Source organism: Falco rusticolus, chromosome 18 (assembly GCF_015220075.1).
Source record: "Falco rusticolus isolate bFalRus1 chromosome 18, bFalRus1.pri, whole genome shotgun sequence".
NCBI classification, from domain to species: Eukaryota; Metazoa; Chordata; class Aves; order Falconiformes; family Falconidae; genus Falco; species Falco rusticolus.
Window position 1 is genome coordinate 5,439,919 of NC_051204.1, and position 12,577 is coordinate 5,452,495.

Below are 12,577 nucleotides of genomic sequence, written 5' to 3' on the forward strand. Positions count from 1 at the left end.
TGGTTGTGACTGATTTTTTTTTTTTATGCTCAATCTTCCATTATTTTTTTTTTTCCTTTTGAACTTGGATATTTACTACGTCCATCAGCAGTACACCTCTATCCTCCTCGCTCCCCCAGCCCGGCGGGGCTGAACCCCATTTCTTGCTGGGGGAATTGCAGTCGAGGGGTTGTTTTTTTATTTTTTTTGCCAGCAGCTTTTTGGGGCGGGACAGCGGCAGCGGGTTGATGGCAGCATGAGGAGGGTGATCGAGCTGAATTTGGGGTGCCGCATCACTGCACCCTGATGCTGGGAGCACCCAGCACCTCCTCATCCACCGGCTGGGTGCACCCAAGGGTGCTACTTCTTCCGGCAGCTGCCCCAGTACAATTTCAGGCTATTCAGAAAAAAATAATTGTACTTTCCTGTAATGATATTGTTTTTCCTCTTTTCAGCTGATTTGTTTCCTTTTGCCTTTTCCCCCCTCCCTCTCCTCCTTGCCTCTTCTAATCCGTGTTCTTCCTTGTCCCCTCGCGTGAGGCAGTTTGTTGGCTTGGATGTGGAGTTTGGGATTATGGATGGACGTGGGCTCCATTTCTCTTCCAGTGAGGTTGTTTCTTTTTTTTTTTTTTTTTTTTTTTTGCCACAAACCGCTTCACTCCACTGTTTCATTTTTAAAAATAAAAGAAAAAAAACAACAAACAAGCAAAAAAAAAAAAGTGTTTGTGTGTTTTTCTGGAGTTGGGGGGAGGAAAAAAGAAATAAAGTGGTGAAATAGGAGAAAAAAAAAGGGGGATAGAGGGGGAAATGGAGAAAGAGGGGAAATAGAGGAAAAATAAATAAAGGTGGGAAATGGAAAAACAGAAGGGGGAAGTAGAGGGAAAAACACAAGAAGGAAATAGAGGAAAAACAAGGGGAAATAAAGGGAAAAACAGAAGGGGGAAATAGTAAAAATAAAGGGGAAATAGAGGGGACAAGGATAAATAAAGGGGAATAGAGAAAAAATAGAGAAATAAATGGGAAATAGAGGGGGGAGCAAGATAAATAAAGGGCAAATAGAGGAAATAGAGGGGGAAAGGAGATAAAGGGGAAATGGAGAAACCCCAGAGAAATAATAACGGGGGGGAAACGAGGGTTGGGAGTGAGCGTGGGTGCAGCAGTGAAGCTCGGGGCCGCCCCAGAGGATGCTCTGGCCTGTCCTCGGTGCCGGTAGCACCCAGACGGGGCCGCTATCGTGATTTAATGGGGTCTGGAGGAATAAATAATACCGTTTTCTTGCCCGGGGGTGCTGGGAGAGGTAAAGTCCACTCCCCCCTCGCCGGGATGCAGCCGCGTCGTTCAGCATCAGTGCCGCTCCCCAACGGCGCTGCAGCCTCAGGACCCTCCCGGGTGGCTCAAGGGCACCGGGAGCGACGGGCCCGGTGCCCTTGAGCGTCCTGAAGCTGCTCGAGCAGCAGGGGGGGCATGGGACGGTCCCCCCCGCCCCGAGTTGGCGCGGAGCGCAGCGGGGCCAGTCCCGGGGTACAGAGCCGCGCCGCACCGGCACTACCGGTGCGGGGGAGCAGGAAGCGGAGCCCCGTTACTACAGGGGGGACGCACCAGATCTGGGGGCCGAGGGGTGTCAACGGTACGTGTCGGGATAGACTGAGAGCGCGGCGAGGAGCTGTGGACGTAGTGGTCCCATGGTGTAATGGTTAGCACTCTGGACTTTGAATCCAGCGATCCGAGTTCAAATCTCGGTGGGACCTCCTGGCCTTTTTGCTCCTCCGCCATGGCTCCGGGAACGCGGCGGGGAGCGGCCGCCAATCGCCGTTAGAGGAGGATGGGGGGAGCGCCAGGGGTGCCCCCCCCCCACCCGCCCCAAGCCCTCCTGGCGCCCGCCGGGCTCCATTTTGTGCGGGGGCGCCGGGTCGTCACTGCGCATGCGTAGGCAGGGCGGGGCAAACCACGGCGGGCTCTGTGCCTGCGCTGATTGGGCTTCCGGGCTGACACTCTCCCCGCCGAGCGCTGCTATTGGCTGGGGGCGCGCTGCGCTCCGCCTCCCTCCGCGTTATTGTGAGGCGACACCGCCTGATAGGGGAGCCCTTGGCCCCGCTACGGTGGGTTCGCGGTCGCGGGTGGGCGGTGCGAGGCGCGGGGGCCTCGGGGAAGCAGCCGCAGGGGCCCGGCCCTGGCTTTAGGCCGGTGTTGGGCCAGCAGCGTCCCGAATCCCTTCAGCAGCGGCTTAGCCGGCTCTGACGCAGGTTTCCAGCCGTTTAACGTCGATTAACGGGTCAATCCCCGTCGAGCGCAGGAAACCCGCTCGCGGCCGGGTTATCGCCCGGGATTAGGGGCAGCCCAGGCCCCGGGGCTGAGTCCTGCTACGGCCACTCGCCTCAGGGCCACCCGCCCTGCCCCTCAGCCGCAAGAAAGACGGAAGCCGTGGTTGAGCTGAGAGGTTTATTTAGCATCTGCGAGAAAGAACAAAACCATCTTTATTTTTGTCTCTTCGGGCTAGGAAGGTACGTGGAGTGGAGGTACAGGTTGCAGGGGAGCAGTGGGGACCACCTGCATGAGGAGAGGCCTCGTCCTTCTGTCTGTCCTCTGCCAGGGAGCACCCATCTTTGGGCACCTGTGGGGCTGAGGGACCCCCCCCTGCCCCACGGACACCGTGTTGAGTGGGGCCGGCCCGTCGGTGAGACCAGCGGTGGCCCAGCAGACAGGAGAACACTGCTCCGAGTGGGGTTGGTAACAATTCCCCTGCACGCACAGCATTTAAACTAGTCCCAGGCACATCTCCATGCATCCCAGAGCCCTGGCAGCAGCCACTGGCAGCATCGTAGACCCACGGCCTTCCCAGGAGGCAGCAGGTACCTGCTGCGCCATCGCCTCATCCCACAAACTGGCTGGAAGAGGTTTGTTCCTGCCTCGAGTTTGCAGCCATTGTCTTCACTGTGGCTAAATCTGCCACGGGATGCATGTAACATCCACGCAGAGGCTGGCTGGGCCTTGGGGGAGTGTTTCACTGTGGCCTTGAGGGCTGCCACGATGTAGAGGTGGGCTAGCGTGAAGCAGAAGTTGGGTGGGGACAGCCTGTGGCAGGGATGGGACCTGAGGGACCCTGAGAAATAAAAAGAGCTGCTGCTTCTGTTTGGGGTTGACTGGGGAAGTTTTGGAGGTTGTTTCCCAAAGGTAACATGTAGCTGTAACTGATTTAAAAAGGAAGAACAAAATGACCCAAACACCCCCAAAAAAGCACCAGACAGCAAACCCCATAAATCTGCCCCAAAGTATCACCCTACTGAGCCTGGAAGCTGGTTGTGCCAGAGCTGATAAGTTTTTTTCTATCAAGCAGGGGATGAAATTTGTCCTAGATACAAACTGCCCTTGGGAGCAGGAGCATCATGGCCTGACATTGCTGGGTTAGGGCTTGGAGAGTCCTGTCTTGCTCCAAGGAGCTGCTGTCCCCCAGACTGCTTGTTCCAAGTCATTCCCGTCCCTGATGGGACATGGTGGGATGAGACTTTACAGCCCTTCTGCCTGTATGGGGCCCGGTTGCAGCAGCAGAAAGGAGCTGATGGTGAAGCAGAGGCAGGGCTTGGAGCCACCTCGGTCACTGGCAGGACCTGGCAGCCCTGGGCTTGCTTTCCCATGGCTGCCAGGGGTTTTCCAGAGGAGGAAGTGAGACTGAGAGGTGGAGGAAGGGTTTGAACAAACTGCCTGGGGCCTCGCTCCTTCCCATGCCATACCCTGAAGCCCACCCAGCCGTGCTGTGGCTGTCTGCTGGCTCTTGATGCAAGGTGCATGGTGGGTGGAAGCCGTGGGGCTGTAGGAGTGTTGGGCCAGTGGTGGTCACTGGCTGGGGGGATGCGTAGGAATAAAAATAAAGCTTCAGATCCCTGGAAGCCTCAGAGCAGCAGGGTGGGTGGGTGTTGCCCTCCTGTGCCAGATGGGAAAACTGAGGCACTGAGAGGAACCGGCTTGAGCAGGGTCCTGTTGCGAGGCTCTTCTGCAGTGACTGGGGGCTTGGGGCTGGGCTGCTTGGAGAAGCCTGAGACAGACGCAGCTCTGCGGTTTCATTAAAGCCCAGTTTGCTGCTGTCTGCTAAAAATGCAGAAGTTTTGCTTGCAGGAAACAAAATGTAGATCAGCTGTGAGAGCACAAAAGCACACTGCGCTGGCTGCTGAACCTCATCTTTGGTGGCAGTGGGATAATATTTTTTTTTTTTTTTTTCCCTTCTTCTTTTTGCCATCCTTTAGATGTGCTGTGCTTTGGTTCTGGACTCCCCAGTGCTGAGGTCAGACTACAGGGAAAGCAGGTTTCTGACAGTCTTGGCTTGCACACAGGAACATTCCTGTGCCCAGCGGTGATAGCAGTGGGGGTCAGCTTATCGTACAGCCACCCTTCTCCTTAAAGGGGTTCTTGTCCTCAGGGACTCCCTTCAGCAGCGGATCCTCACCTGCCATGGACTCAATGTATTCCTTGAGTTCTTTGCCTGTCTTGGAGATCTGCCAAGGAAGAAGATACTCTGTGTGGGTTACGGGATCAAATCCTCACTGCAGCGCTGTGCTCCCCCTCTTCAGCTGCCTACAAACCCCTTTGTGCAGCTGGGAGAGGGGAACTGTGGCCATGAACATTCCACCCAGCATGGGGTGTCCCCAAGAGCATCCCCAGGGTGCTGTGGGCACCTCACTGGGTGCAGAGCCACAGCCCCTGGGCTCTGGGACATGGGGCTAAGCCCGAGGGGAACGGTGCAGATGCACACACTCATGTCTGTATTTGAGGTTTAATTTCAGGGATTGTGGTTCTTTTCCTTTGCAGCATGATCAGGTCAGAAAGTTACCCCGGGGAACCTTTGCATTTTGGGTGGAAGACTCACCATTTGCCTCTCGTTCTTCACCTCCTTCTTCAGCTGATCCAGCTCCATCTTCAGCAGCTCCTTCTCTGTCATGTCCTGAGCCATTTTGCCCTGTAACCACAGGGAAATGGCTAGTTATTAGTGTATAGCAGGGCTTGTCTTAAGGCACATTAGGACTTTTGCTTCAGCCCTAATAATACTGGAGACGCCACTAATGTCTCAGCTATGCCCATGGTGAGAGATAGGCTGATGCTAAAAGAAAACTGAAGCAGGAGGCACCTTTCAAAACCTTGCTTGTAACACCTGCTGTAACCGGATTTTCATTTGCTTGTTCTCAGCAGGCACATTGAGCGACAGATGCAGTTTAAAGGCAGTGGAGGAGGATCCAGCGTGGTTTTTAAATAGTTTTTTGCTACCACAGAAGCTGTTACCCCAGGACATGAGCTGGCCAGTTAGCTGAGTGGGGCCAGTTGAGCCCAGAGAAAAGCTGCTGCCTTGGGGCTGTCAGGGCAGCACATTGTAGGAGAACCTGGATGGTCACGTTCTGCAAACTAGACCTCTCTGCTGTCCTGTGCCTGGGCAAGAGCATCTTTGCAGGTTTTCTAAGGAACTAAATACTGGGAGTTTTTTCTTCTCACCCCTCCTTGTGCCTTTTCCCCCCAGGTAAGTGATAACATGGATTGTGCCTCCTTCATTGCTGTAAACTTGCCTGTTTGCATGCAGAGGCATTGTTTGCTGTGACTGAAAGGTTTTGGGGCTATGTGGGTTGGAAAAGCCAAACTCTTTTTTTCATGAAAGCTCATCCAAGCGTTATGTGAGATTCCCACATAGCTGGCCTGCACTGCTGAGGTCTGTTCCCATGTTAAAACTTGCATTGAAAAGCTGGCCACAATCTTTTAAATAAAAAAAACCACCATGATTAAGCTGAAATGTACCATGCCCCTGCTCTTGAAGGTGTCAAGCTTGTGCGTCCCAGACCCCGCTGGTTTTTGGCAGCTGCTCGTGTGGCACATGTGCCCAGTGCTCCTCTCCCCATCGATACCTTCGGGGCAGAGCGTGAGGGACCCAAAGCCGTGGCACAGTCGTGCTACCCACTGAGAGGGTGGCTCCCGAACTGGGTGGGCACTGCAATGCCATTTGTACCGGGAAGGAGCAAGACCACTTACCTCTGGTGACGAGGGGTAGCCCTTGTGAGCGGTGCAGACGTTCAGAGATCCATCAGAGGGGCGATGCTGTCAACGAGCCCTTGCTCTCTTGCTCCAGGCTTGAAGACTCCTTCAGCTCTCTGGGAGAGTAGCAGGAAGCAGATGTCTTTGGTCCTTAAGCTGATAATAGACTCAGGAGAATAAGCTGGTCAGGTGTTGGGCATTAACCTCAAAGCCCAGGGTAATTGGTGGTGGGGCTGTGGGGAGCGTGAGGATGGGGGAGGAAGGGTAGGGTGGGATGGTGGGAAGCCCAGGAAGTCCTTGAGCCCCTGCCATGGGTGTCTGAGCCTGTGGGGGTGGCTGGGTGCTGCCGTGGCTGGGTCAGGGGGACTGGCCCCTCTGGGAATCGGAGCTGCTTTCACAGTTTGGGAGGGGATGCGGGGGGACCTGGGGTGGGGGGGCCTCTGAGGGCTGGTGCAGCTGTGTTGGGGGTCAGGAACGGCTCAGGCAGCTCTTGGTCCTTTGGCGTGTGAGGAGTCTGGGCTAGTGCTGGAGGAAGTTCATCATTTCCCTCGTCCTTGCGCTGGTGGGGCCACGGGCTCAGGAAGGGCCAAGCCCTAACGTGGGTTTTGCTCCTGTCTGGCCGGTGCAGTCACTGGGGCTGAGGACAGAGCCTGGGAGGCCTCAGGGAAGAACCTGTGGGAGGAGGAGAAGAGGGTGGAGGGGGATTTCCAAGTGAAAATTTCCTGCCCTCCGCACAACCTCAGCCTCACGCGTGGGGACGTGAAAGGTTGTTTTAGCAAAGCATGGAGGGGAACGTGCCGTCCTGGGCGAGGGAAGGACGGGGGGTCACTTGTCCCACCCCTCTGTACCCAGAGCTGCACGAGGTCTGGGTGACTGGGGTGATGCTGCGTGGGGGATGTGGGGTGCGTGGGGCTTTTCCAGGGAGGAGGGCCTGGCAGTCTGCCCTTGGCTGCATCCCTTCCTGATGGCTGATAAAGGGGAAGGGAAGGGAATCGCCCTCCCTGGGTGTGCCCAAGCCCGGCTCAGCCCCTCACGCACCGGGATGGTGACGGCAGCTCATGGAGGACGGCCACCGGTGGCAGAGATGGGGGTCAGGATCTTTTCTGCTTGCTTGCCCCCCCTCCCCTGCACTGCTGGCTCCTCCATGACTCACATCCTTCGCTGCCACAGCCGCTCTCACCCCCTGCCTGGTGGGGTGGCCACCAGCTGCAGCTGGGGTTGCCCCCCAACACAACCCTCGTGGGGCTGGGGCTACACTGGCTGCCTCCCCGCTGCCCCCCCATTTTTCCTGGCTGCACCCAGCTCTCCGGAGGTCAGTGATGTGAAGGTGGCCGGGGCGGGCCCCACAGCTACGGGGTGTCCCTTGGGGGATCGGGGACACTGCGGCGCCCACAGTCCCTGCGTCAGCACCGCCACGAGCTTCAAAACCCAGCGCCGAGGCGGCTGGGGAGGAAGTGGGAGCTGAGCCCAGCACCATGTCGGAGCTGGAGCAGCTGCAGCAGCGTGACATCCCAGCAGGCCGGCAGGTCCTGCGTGACCACCACTGCAACCTCCACAGGGTCGCCGACTACTGCGAAAGCAACTACTTGCAGGTGAGGGGGATGGGGACAGCTGGGGACATTGCGGGGTGAGCTGCAGCCTTGGGGCTGGGTGTGATGCTGGGAGCCCTGGTGAGGTGGTGGTCCCAGAGGGGTGGCTGGTGGGTGAAGGCGAAGGCTGTGCCCTGGGAGCTGGGAGCCTGAGCATCCCTGTTAGCCTCCTACCCAGCACTGAACGCTGCTGCTGTTGGTTTGGTTTTTTTTCCCTTGGGCCTCAGTTTCCCTTCTTGCTCTACAGCAGCTTTTCTGCTCAGCTCTCAGAGTGGGGATGAATGAGAGTCCTCCAGGAGTTTGGTGCCTCTGGAGAAGCCCTGGGAGGGGACCAGAGACACCAGCCCTGGCTGGGCTATCCCAGGCTGTCCCCAGGGTTTCGGAGGTACATCCTGGCCTGGCAGAGGTGAGCCAGGTGCCTGCACATGCAGAACGAGCGTGAAACTCTGCTGTCACCAGTGTCCCTCCTCCTCCTTCCTGCCTGGCCCCCACTGAGGGAAGCAGTGGGGCAGGAGCTTTTGGGATGAAATAGGAGGGAAAAGGCTTGTTCTGGCCCAGTTTTCTGGGGAGGGGTCCCTGTGAGCTCGGCAGGGCATGTGTCAGTGGCCTTGCTGGCTCAAGCCAGACCCCGAGGCTGTGCCCAGGGGGTTGCATCCACCGGAGCGGAGCTGAAGGGGAAACACGCTGAGTTATTCAGAGAACTGAGACACCATCCCCAGCACAGCTGGTGGCATGGCCAGCTGTCCCCTGGGGTGGCAGGCTCAGCTCCAGCACCTGCCAAAACGGCAGCGTCCTGGGGAGGAATCACGGTGAATCCCTGGTGCTGGAAAAGGTGAATGCTGCTGCCTGCCGGGTGCCCATGTGTCCTGCCGGTGGAGCTGGAGGAAGTTTGATGCATTTGGAAAGCAGAAGGAAGCATCTTTGCTCCTGTGTGACTCCAACGTGAGGATGGAGGCAGTGGTGGCCGCATGGGGTCCCACGGCTGGGTTTCCCCCTCCAGGCGAGTGACAAGCGGAAGGCGCTGGAGGAGACGATGGCGCTGAGCACGCAGTCCCTGGCCAGTGTGACCTACCAGGTCAGCAGCCTGGCCACCGCCTTCCTGCGGTTGCTGGACCTGCAGGCGGCCGAGCTGCGGAAGGTGGAGGCTGACGTCAGCTGCGTGGCCCAGGTGGGACCATCCTCTGACCAGCACCGGCGTGTGTTGGGGTTTGGGTTCTGGGAAGGGGGGTTTGGGCAGCTCGAAGGGGCTGAAGGCCCTCCTCCCCTGCAGCTTCAAGAGCCCGTTGGCCCCCTGTAGCATCACCTTGCAGTGGAAGTGCAAGACCATCTCCTTGGGTGGTGGTGGGGGTCACCCAACATGTCATGGGGAGACAATTCTGTCTGGGGCTGGGAAACTGGTCTCTGGGATGTTCTCCCAGTCTGGGCACTTGCAAGTCCCAGTGGAGGGGGGACCTTGGGAACTGCCTCTGAAATCTCAGAGAGGCCAAAATGGAGTATTGGGGCTCGGGGTGTTGGCCTGGTTGCCACACTTTCCCCTTGCCTGGCCTCGTCCTCCCAGAGCTTAGGGACACTAGTGTGGCCACCCACCCTCTTCCTGGCACTTGGAAGCCACCTGGAGCCTTTCCAGCCACAGGAGGAGAAGGGACACTGTGGTCATGGTGGAAGCAGCAGGAAAACAGCTTCAAGGTGGCTGAAGCTGACGCATCCCCCTGCCACTGCCCTGTCCCCCTGTCCCCTGCTTTAGGAAGGCCCAGGTCCTCTGTGGTGGCATGAAGGGCACCACTCGCCCTGCTGTGATGGAGCAGAGCAGGATCTGCCCCGGTGGCTTTGGCTGGACCAGAGGGTTCAGGCTCAGTCCCCATGCTTCCCTGCAACCCCTCCCTTACAGGCAGGGAGACAGGGCTGGGAAGGGTGGTGGGACTTGAAGGCGGAAGCAGGAGGTGAGGAGAACCTGGGATGGGACAGTGGGGACAGTGTCATCTCCGCAGAGGGTTGACATGCACAAGGAGAAGGTGTCTCGCCGGGAGATTGGCTCGTTAACTGTCAGCAGGAGGTTCCCGTCCTACCAGAAGATTATGCCCCCCCCCAGCCCACCCTGCCTGGAGCCCTACTACAGGAAACCCCTCAACTTCAGCATCCTGGATGACATTGGCCATGGCATAAAGGTCAGCCCAGGGCTGGGAGGGTGTCCCACAGGGGTGAGGGGGCTTGGATGGGCTATCTTGGTCCCCAGTGTCCCCAGTGTTGCACTGATGGCTGTACAGGTGGGCTCAAACCGCTCCTTGATGGAAAAGCGGGGTCTATCTGTGCCCCACAGCCCACTGGGGCTCGGTGGTCCCAGTGTGGGGAGTGGGGACGTGGTCTGGTGCAGAAAAGGTAAACAACACTCAGCAAAGACCATTGGTGCTGCTGGGGCTGACGCTGAGCTGCAACGCTCCCACCCCACGGTCCCTTACTCAGCACCTAAATGGCCCAGGCAGGGGTTTCTGCAGCCCAGCAGGTGCGAGCTCCCAGCATGGGGCTGGAGAGGAAGTGGTGGCACTGGGGCTGTGGTTCCCACGGTGGCGGGCGCCTCTTGGCCGCCTCCACACCGCAGCGCCGGCGGCTCCTTCCGCTCGGCTGCTCCCATCGGGGGGGCCCAGCAGAGACCTCAGGGTGCTGCTTCCCTGGGGTGTGTGTGCGTGTCACGGCCATCTGGGGTGCAACGAGTTTGTGGGGCAGCTGCAGCCCCTCGCCCGTCACATCTCCGTGTCTCCCTGTGCCCACAGGACCACAGCACCCAGCTGTCCCGCACGGGCACCCTGGCTCGGAAGGGGATCAAGTCGACAGCGCAAGCTGTGGGCACCCTGGGGTGAGGCTGTGGGTGGGGATGGGTGCAGGGTTGGGGGCTTTGCCTTTCCGTGTCACCCAGCGGTGACATGTGGCGTGGGCTCGCCTGATGCTGCTGCCATCAGGGTGCCATCCGTGTGCCAGGCTGGGGGCTCAGTGGCTGCTCTTCCCGCAGGAGAAGCACCCGCGTCCCTGAGCCCATCCAGCCACCCGTGGTTCCCCAGGGCAAACTCTCAGCAGCCTCCTCCACTTCCTCGCTGATATCCGTCAGGTACTGGCACTTCTCGGGGTGGGGGCGGGCCTGGTGGGTCAGGAGACCCCAGGGCAGCCGCTGTCATTCTGCTGCTCAGGGGACGTTCTGCTGCAAAGGGATTTTGATTAAAAATACGGGTTTTGGGAGTGGGACTGCACCCTGGGCGGTGCTTGTCTCTAGAGCAAAGATACCCTCTTATGGGGAGGGTCCCTGATGGGGCAAATGAGGCGCAGTGCTGGGCAAGGGGTTTGCACAGGCTTGGCACACAGATGTCAGCATCTCCTGCCCACATGATGACCACAGCGAGTGCCACTCCCTCCTGGCATGGGGCACATGTCTGTATTCAAAGAGTAGGGGGCAAGGCCAGCCCCCCAGGCTGGTCCTCCCACTCTGACACTGCTGCTCCCCCACCCCCAGCTCGAGCGGAGCCCCGGCAGCCCCCTGTGAAGGCATCCCTGTCCCACCACCGCTCCCCTCCCTGCTGGGGCCATCCCCACCGGCTGTGGCTGCCATCCTGCCGCCCCCACCTCTCCCTGGGGACCTGCCACCACCAGGCGACATGGACATGCCCCCACCAGACCTCATGCCCCCAGGTGAGTGCTTGGTGGTCCAGAGATGCTGATCCTGGGGGGTTAGCAGGGATATGGGGGGCTGCATGTTGCCTCTGCCCCCCATGGAGCCCTTTGTCCCCCATTGATTTTGCAGCCCGCGATGATCTCGAGACGCTGCCACCACCAGCTTTGCCTGCCTTTGAGGATTTGGCCCCCCTGCCACCACTTGCTGCAGAGGACCCCCCTTGGGTTCCGGAGAACTACCTGGAGAAAGGTACAGTGGATGCCCAGATCCCCCAGTCTCTTTGCCATGGTGCTTTTGGTTGAGCTCCTGCCCACACTCACGGCACTGAGGGCCCAACTCTGCCCTGGCATCGGCTGGGGCTGGGATGCTGAGCAGTGCCATGGTCTGCTGACATCCCCTGCTCCTGCACTTCCCAGCTGTGGCCTGTCCCTTGTGGTGGCCTTGCTGGGCTCCATGGCCCCCTCTCCCTCCTCTCGCAGTGGTGGCCCTCTACCCCTATGCACAGCAGAAGGACAACGAGCTCTCCTTCCAGCCTGGCGCCCTCCTCTTTGTCACACGACGCTACTCGGACGGCTGGTGCGAGGGCGTCATGGGTGAGGAAGTGGGTTTCTTCCCCGGCAATTACGTGGAGCCCATCTGAGCACCAAGGGCAGGCAGGCCCCTGCACACCCCCCCCCCCCCCCCCCTCCTGGATCGGCTGCATCCTGCTCCTGCTCGCAGGGCTGCGCTTCGCCTATCAATTCTGGCTTTGCACAGCTCAGCCCTTGCATGGGCAGCCAGACCGGGTGCCACTGCTGGCACTGCTGCACCCTGACAGCTACCAGCACCCAGAACATCTCCTGCCTGGCCCCTCTCCCATCTTCTTTTTTCATGACAGCAGCACTGGCTCCTGCCTGGTGCTGGGATGGTTTAGCACTGCAGTGCTCTCAGCTGATGGAAACGCAGCGGGCGGCATGTTGGTCCTGTGGACGGATCCTGGTGATGCTCCTGGCCCCACAGGACCAAAGCAGAGAAATGGGGGACAGGGCCAAATGCCCACAGGGACGCAGAGGAGAGCAGCACCCAGCTGTGGACCCAGGGAAGCTGCATGCTGTCCCCATCAGCTTGAGACACAGATGGGGATGAGCCAGGGCCCGATTCTCCAGCAAAGGGGTCCCCACGGGGGCCCCTGCAGAGCATCGCTTGTAGCCCAGCCCCACTCCGCTGCCCCCACTCCAACGCAATCCCACCACCTTCACCAGCCCAAGGAAGAGAAACAACATGTATGTGCAACTCGGAGAGCTGTTTCATGTCCAGGTTTATGCCCTGGATACATCTTGTGTATCTGCAATATATATATATCTCT

General features: G+C 58.9%; 2 protein-coding genes and 1 non-coding gene across 3 annotated transcripts; 2 read left to right on the top strand and 1 right to left on the bottom strand.

Annotated features, from left to right (window-relative positions):
* Positions 1–1,655: 1,655 nt before the first annotated feature.
* On the top strand, positions 1,656–1,727 carry TRNAQ-UUG. Its single transcript has one exon. It is a non-coding gene; the product is annotated as a tRNA-Gln (tRNA).
* Positions 1,728–2,404: 677 nt separating this feature from the next.
* Positions 2,405–6,119, bottom strand: GNGT2 (G protein subunit gamma transducin 2). Its single transcript, XM_037411417.1, has 3 exons — positions 5,983–6,119; positions 4,838–4,927; positions 2,405–4,466 (listed from the first exon to the last, which is right to left on the bottom strand). The coding sequence occupies exons 2-3, from the start codon at positions 4,919–4,921 to the stop codon at positions 4,341–4,343; spliced, it is 210 nt and encodes a 69-aa protein (XP_037267314.1). The 5' UTR covers positions 4,922–4,927; positions 5,983–6,119; the 3' UTR covers positions 2,405–4,340.
* Positions 6,120–6,883: 764 nt separating this feature from the next.
* On the top strand, positions 6,884–12,577 carry ABI3 (ABI family member 3). The gene is made up of 8 exons (XM_037411220.1): positions 6,884–7,577; positions 8,575–8,742; positions 9,563–9,739; positions 10,343–10,425; positions 10,579–10,674; positions 11,074–11,249; positions 11,362–11,481; positions 11,712–12,577. Exons 1-8 carry the CDS (start codon positions 7,461–7,463, stop codon positions 11,870–11,872), a joined length of 1,098 nt encoding a protein of 365 aa, XP_037267117.1. The 5' UTR covers positions 6,884–7,460; the 3' UTR covers positions 11,873–12,577.